This window comes from Atta colombica, unplaced genomic scaffold, assembly GCF_001594045.1.
Source record: "Atta colombica isolate Treedump-2 unplaced genomic scaffold, Acol1.0 scaffold239, whole genome shotgun sequence".
Classification (NCBI taxonomy): domain Eukaryota; kingdom Metazoa; phylum Arthropoda; class Insecta; order Hymenoptera; family Formicidae; genus Atta; species Atta colombica.
Window position 1 is genome coordinate 949,116 of NW_017259337.1, and position 7,464 is coordinate 956,579.

General features: G+C 29.5%; 2 protein-coding genes across 2 annotated transcripts in view; both read left to right on the plus strand.

The window, feature by feature from the left end:
- Window positions 1-1,030: 1,030 nt before the first annotated feature.
- On the plus strand, window positions 1,031-5,061 carry LOC108688801 (NAD kinase 2, mitochondrial). The gene is made up of 6 exons (XM_018195221.1): window positions 1,031-1,321; window positions 3,087-3,381; window positions 3,853-4,176; window positions 4,319-4,397; window positions 4,493-4,757; window positions 4,825-5,061. Exons 1-6 carry the CDS (start codon window positions 1,288-1,290, stop codon window positions 5,052-5,054), a joined length of 1,227 nt encoding a protein of 408 aa, XP_018050710.1. The 5' UTR covers window positions 1,031-1,287; the 3' UTR covers window positions 5,055-5,061.
- A 1,115-nt stretch (window positions 5,062-6,176) lies between these two features.
- Window positions 6,177-7,464, plus strand: part of LOC108688805 (steroidogenic acute regulatory protein-like) — a 5,823-nt gene continuing 4,535 nt past the window's right edge. The window contains exon 1 of the mRNA XM_018195225.1: window positions 6,177-6,365. The gene's annotated coding sequence lies outside the window, so the exon portion shown is untranslated. The remainder of the gene's footprint in view (window positions 6,366-7,464) is intronic.

Sequence of the window (7,464 nt, forward strand, 5' to 3'; positions counted from 1 at the left end):
GAAACGAAGGAATTGTATGGAAGGAGAGTGAGCACAAGAATGAAAGAAATAGAGAGAAAGGTAAATGAGAATGCATGTGTGTATGAAAATAAAAAAGAAAGAGAGCGCGATGTTTAAGTTAGGTGATTGTTTGTCTATCGTATACACGAAGGCATACGTTAGGTAGCCTCGATGCTATTTAAACAGACTTAATTAATGTATTGCAAATGAATTAATAAAGTGTAAGCGAAGCGTGTATCTATATAGTGCGACTTTTTCTTTTCTGACAACTTCAATAAAATTCTTGATGAACAGTTAAGAACTCCTGGCATGTAAAAATTAAAATATACAAGAATAAGCTGAACCTCTTCTCATAAAAAAAAATTTTATCAGAATGCTTTTGCAAATCTTATAGATATATTCTTATATTGATCTGAATATTGGTAAAAATTTTATTAAACTTTCTTAATTTACATCTTTAGATATTTTCGTCTATAAATTAAAATCATGTCGAAAAGAAATTAACGGTTTTCCAAAAATGATATAAAATTATTGTAATATCTTATTTTTCTAGATTTACTTGATTCCTAATAAATTATTATATATGTATATGCAAATTCAGAAGACACTAATATATTAGTAACAATATTATATACAGAATGTTTACTACCTGAAGAAAATCTGGAAAATCGGAAACTTTTAAAGAATTTCTTTTTTTATTCATGAAAAAAAATTAAGGATTTTCATGGAATTCTACATTCAAAAAAATTTTTTGAATTTTACTTTTAAATTTTAATTCTATCTATTACTGAAAACATTTCTTTGATCATTTTTTCTTGGTAATGCAAAATGTCGATAATTGATTATGTGCAATAAGTATAATGTACACATCCGCATATATTCATATATACATGTACATTCTCGCGAGTTTTTTCACCGTGCGAGATTTTGCACGCGTGCAAAATTCGAATTTGCCGCGGCGCGTAATGCTGATCATCGATCGTGATGCCGATCATGCAGCGAAGCTAACTTCAGAGTGGATTATGCAACGACAACCGGGCAAATGCAAGCAAATCGCCAAAACGGCGACAAGGACATCGAGGTCTAGACGCTCGATTTCGACTTTCGTTCGCGACAGTGAATTACGTGTGCAGATGTACGCAAGTAACAAGGTACGGTATTCGATCGCCGCATGGCTCGTGCCGGCGAGAGGGGATCGGTTACGCATCCATTAATCAATTGCCCCACGGAGCCGCTCATCATTCGAGACGACTCGGTATTGCTCGTGAACATTTCGCTCATCATGCGATGACGGTTTTCAACTATCTTTGTGGAATTGCTAGTGAGTATGATAATTCACAGATGCCAATCACATGTGCCAATCAAGTATTCGCTAAATGATTCCTCGTGCAATTTTATTGTATTTCATTTGTCGCACTCAGTTATACATTGAGATAGTGACAAGAGATACAATTAGAAGAATAGAGATTGGAAAATTTGGGACAAGCATCGCAAATCGAATTTTTCTGCTGAACTTTTTAATATCTCGTTTTTGTCCTCTTTTTCTGCTAGCAGCAAAACTGAAATGTATACAAACTTAAATGTACTATCTCATTTCAAGTGCGGAAAGTGCAGCCTAATGTCATCGTTTATTTCACACAACATAATATGTGCTTTCTATTTCGTAACACGAGTTCGCTATCGAGTCGTTCTATCTTTGTTACTCACCGAATATCACGAAAGATAGGATGATATTTGTGTTGACCTGTGTCACTAAATGAAAAGTACTCGATGATTTTTGCACGCTCATGATATTATGATAATAATATCGACATAACCTTTCCGAAAAAAAATAATCATTTATAAAGAATATTTAGTACTTACGTCCTGAACATTTAAATGCTATTTATTATAACACATATAATGGAAGAAAGAATACATTCTTATGACATTTTAATGACAGTCCTCGATTCTTAAATCTGTTTGCGTTACTTGAAATTCACGAAAAATGTTTGCACTTAAAATGAGATAAATTATATATATTCAGACATTGAAAAAAAAGAAAGCAAAGATATTAAATACAAAAAAAAAACAATGCAAACAGACTTACTGTTTTTATCGCATGATGAAGCAATTCATATTAAATCAAAGACAATTGTAAAAACATTATCATATGTATATTTAATATAATTATGGTAACCATATTTTCTTAAAGAAAATAAAAGACAACTTGAAAATTTTAGGCTTTGTTTTCCTATATGTTTTCAAACCATAAAGGATAGTAAAGGACAATATTTAACAATAAAGGGCAAATAAAGGAAAATGAGTTTTGAAGAAACAAATAAATCTAAAAGATAGCTACCTAAAATAAAGGACATATAGTCATCACAAATATAATACATTTATTTTGAAATATGTATATCTTTAAAAATATGTTTTAGGACCGAAAAACATGTTTTGTTCCACCTTTTGGTAAATTTTATCTGTTGGGTAAATAGCAGATTATCCAATCACATGTGCGGATTGCCAAATTTACTTCACAAAATTTATCAAAAAAAAGGTGGAATAACCGGCCCATAGGCCTGATTTCACAATATATGGTTACCTAAAGATTAAAGATAGTCAAGAAATTCATAAATTAATTTTGTTGATGAATCTGTTGGTAACCTTTAACCTTTAGATAATCATATATTTTGAAAACTGGTCTTAGTATTTTTTTACATTTTTATATATTTGTAAAATAAAACAAACAGTTATACATTCATTAATGTGAATTATTAATTTAATTTATTTATGTAAATTAAACTATACACATGATGCTTTTATCAAATGATTAATTTAACTTTACATATTATATTGATGATTTTAAAGGAAAACTGTGAATATATGAACTGAAAAGTTCAATTCAAGTTTCAAAATTTCAAAGTTTCATTAATTAGTACATTTGTAATTAATTAAATTATAATCGATTAAAAATATAAATATAATTGATAAAAATATATTTCAGAAACAGCCTTTACCTGTTTCATTCTATTATGAATAAAAAACATGAGAATACATGAAATTAATAAATTAATAATTGGTATCTGATTATACATAATTTTTAGGAACGCTGCAGCTTTTACATTCTCCTATTCATGTACACAGAACTCTGCGCTTTTTCTTTCGAAATGAATCTAGTTTTGTGCCTAAGAAGGTACTTATCGTGGCAAAATTGTCCCGATACTATTTCGAAAGATTACAAGATCCTGAGCTCAGCGAGGTCCAGCTGAAGATAAAATTGATAGAAAAAGGTACAGATTATGATAATATGCTCGCCAATCACTTGGCTACCAAAGATGTAGAAAATCAAGTCATTCACCTTTTGCAAAAGATGAATGTGGAATACAAGGTAGTAGATAGGTGAGTTCAAATCTTTTTAGTAAAAAAATTATAATTAAAAAAAGTATAATTGGAAAATAGCAAAATCCACATTTCTTAATTTCTTAAATTTATGGAAAAAAATCATGTGTTTAGAGTAGGATATTTTATAGGAAGATGAAGTGGAAAATTTAATCTTTCCAATTGTACGACATATTCTGTTTATTAAATAAATTTACGTACATGTCCAATCACATTGATTCTCAATTCACTATTTTTTGTTACTATTATTTTGTATTAATGTTTAAGCTCTCTTTTAGAGAACCTGTTATAATATTCTATATCTACAACTAGAATAGTAGTGTAGCGACAATGTAATCGTCACATGTGTACTAACGTTAATAAATTCAATAAACAAATCCAATTTCGTATGTCAAAATTAAAATATTAGTCATTAAATGTTTATCACGAAATAAAGATTATCATGAAATAAAGATTTATTGTATTTTTTAGAACAAGTTTAAATCATTCGCTTTTTACATGGGCGGACTTGGTGCTACCAATTGGCGGTGACGGAACGTTTCTCTTAGCCTCGAATTTAATATTTAACAATAAAAAACCTATAATAGGTATTAATTCCTATCCTGAAAAGTCGGAAGGCTATCTTCTATTATCAGCGAAATATACGAAAAACATAACAAAAATTTTCGAAATGCTAAGAGCAGGACACTACAGTATACTCATGCGAAGACGAATTCGGATTACTTTAAAGGGAGAAGACATATGGCAAGTTCCCTTTCATATGCACGAGAAAGGACACATCGTTGGCATTGATAGGTACGTTATATTAATATTATAAATTATTATAACTAATTTATATTTATTAAATCATAATAGTTGATTTTTAAACTTATGTCTATCATTTCTGTTTCTTTACTGCAACCCCGATTATTTAATTTTTTTATTATGTATTTTGTAGGTTTTATACGAATGAAAAGTTTGAAAGCAAGCATCATTTACCAAAAGAAAGGCGTCTACCTTGGTTAGCACTTAACGAAGTGAGTTTGTTAATGCTCCTCGATGCATGTACAAATATTAGAAATTGGATGACTTGTTCTTTTATACATATCTCAGGCTTGGTTTTTGTCGCTAGGTTTTCATGGGTGAAACATTATCGGCACGGACGAGTTCCTTACTTATAAAGTTCGATGAAGAGCGAGAGTATCGCAAAATAAAAGGCTCCGGTTTGTGCGTGAGCACTGGAACAGGATCAACATCTTGGTATAAATCTATACATAGTTTAAATCATCAAACCGTACGGGAAATATTAAATCTCTTAGGCATTAAACGGCCATTCACTAATAAAGAAATTGATATGATTTGTTCAACGTTCAATAGCAGCTTACAGTTTGACGCAGGTCAGTATGTGCGATACGTGAATATAAAAAAAATACGATATCGATATGATGCTATTTTTGTTTACAGGGGATTCCAAACTGTGTTATTCCATAAGAGATATGATAATGACCAATTCAATACCCGTTCCGAAAGATGTTTACACTCGTGGTTTCTGTAGAAAGGCCATTGTAAAATCACAGTGCTTCGATGCGGGTTTGGTTCTGGATGGTGGATTAGCAGTCCCCTTCAACTTTGGCACCATTGCCGAAATGGAAACTTTTCCTGAAGATTCCTTACGAACTATCATCCTTGATTAAATTAATAGAACATTCAAATAACATTTATATAATATAAATACGAAATTTTATAATAGTGTAAATATTCCCATATTTTTTATTAAAATTAATTTCTATAGATAAAAACATTAAGATATAACACGTAAATATTTAGTGACAACGAACATTCAGAAGTTATTGAAATATGATCTAGTAATCAAATTTGGGCATTAAAACTTAACTTTTCGGAATAAGAAAAAGCAAACTAATTAAAAAAAAATTTTGTTAGAGTATATCATAACTATATTTTTTAAAACTTATATTGATCATTATTGTATAGTCTTTTATGTTAAGTATGTAACATGCATTTAAGATTTAATATATGACATATATTATTACTATATAATTTAATCTAAAAATATTTGTACCTACACAAATACCAAATATCTGCTTATTAATCTGAAAAAATTAGATTATTATTGTTTTTTATATACATTTAGAATATTTTAGCTCATAAATATAAATAATTAAAAGTTTTATATATATTAATGTATCTGTTTATTCAGTTGAAAAACTTAATGTATTTTATAATAAGTTTTATTGTAATATATTTAACAATTTTTTAAAAATTTTAAATGTGCAAATGCCAAATTCTTGATAAAATATAGTATTCTAATAATTTCTAATAATATATATTTATTATCTTTTTATGATATATCTATATCTTTTTATGATAAAATTGATTTTGAATTTGGAAACAATCAGAATATGTTATTTTCTTTACCATATGACTTCTTGCCCTTGTAATATTCGAACATTTGAAAATTCTCTGAACTGAGGAAAGATTACACATACATACTTCTAATTATTGAGTGTTTCCATTTGACACAAGTATCGTTCTATCTTTCATTCATGGAATATAAAAAAAGATGAAACGATGTTTGTGTCGACTTGTATCATTAAATGAAAAATATTAATTTTTTTATCCATTATTTACAATTGAATTATATTATACTTTCTGTATTTAAAACAAGATCGAACATTGAAAAAAGAAAGAAAAAAGATAAAAAGTGCAACAAAGTTCAATCATAAGGAGTAAATGCAATCGCATGAAGTTGTATACGTTTGACAACACAGCTTAGCGGCGACTCCGAAATGCCCAACTTCAGGCGTGACTAAACATCACTTTGTGCTCTCTTGTTTATACTTGGTGATTCGATACGGTGGTGCAACCGAATGGTTTCCTCATTATCGCGCAACGGCATGCAATGCGATGCATGTGCATGACATTGTTTCGTCGATAAACAATTCAACTACCTGGCCGTATCTATGAGAGCTCCCGGTCACAAAACGGTAAGGAACGAAAAATATTTCAAGCGGAAACACTGAAGATCGAAGCGATGGTACTTCTGTTCGTGACGCGAATATCTCTCGAGTGACAGCAAGAACGCACAAAGTTTTTTCGATGATTTTTTAAGTTCAGCTGTCCGCGTCACGCGATAAAGTAAACAATAATTTTTAATAAATGATTTTGAGGTTAGGATGTCGCATTAACTCTTATGACAGAGTCGCGCCGAATGGAATATTCCTTCTGAATTTCTTTCTTCGGGAGAGATTTGTCAAAACAATTCAACAAAAGCTATATTTCATGATTAATATCTTTGTATACCGATTTTGATGTTAAGTATCACAAAGAGTATCTTATATAGCAATAATTCCGTTTTAATCTACAGCGATTTGTTATCAGATTACTCTTGATTTAGCCTACGAGATTGTTTATGAAAGAGTATTGTATGTGTTATGATGTATATACTGTGTGATTCATTTTAATCAGTCCACATTAGAATATCTTAAAATCTTTAAGAGTTTAAGGCAAAAATTGCTTAGTTATGGGGAAAAAAAATGTTAACTTTTATATTAAGAGAATTTAAGATCAAGGACATTTCAAATTTGTTAAATTATAATCCCTATTTTTTATTTCAGGTTCATATAGCTGACTTCAAGATCTTTTCAATAAACTTTTTTTTTCTTGAAGTTTACATGTCGACGTTTAATCAATCTACTTAAAAAAATTAAGTTTGAGACGAAGAGAAGATGATAATCTTGGTTGACTTTGACACACTGTCCTCGAATTCAGCTTGAAGTCACCTTGAATTTTTAAAATTTCTTTTTCATTTTATGCTATTTTAAATACATTTTTTATTGCACCTCATCATGAGACCGAAACTCATGTTAAAGCATCCCAAAGAAAACAGAAAACTACTCCATATATTTTGATTTGGAAAACTGTCCATGTATTTTAGGTCATTGTCTTCTTTTCCCATAATAACTGAGCAATTTTTGTCTAAAATATTCTTTTCTTAAACTTAAGTAATTTGAGATATTCTATTTTAGTGGACAGATTAAAATAGACAGATTAAAATAGACCACCCTGTATATATATATATATATA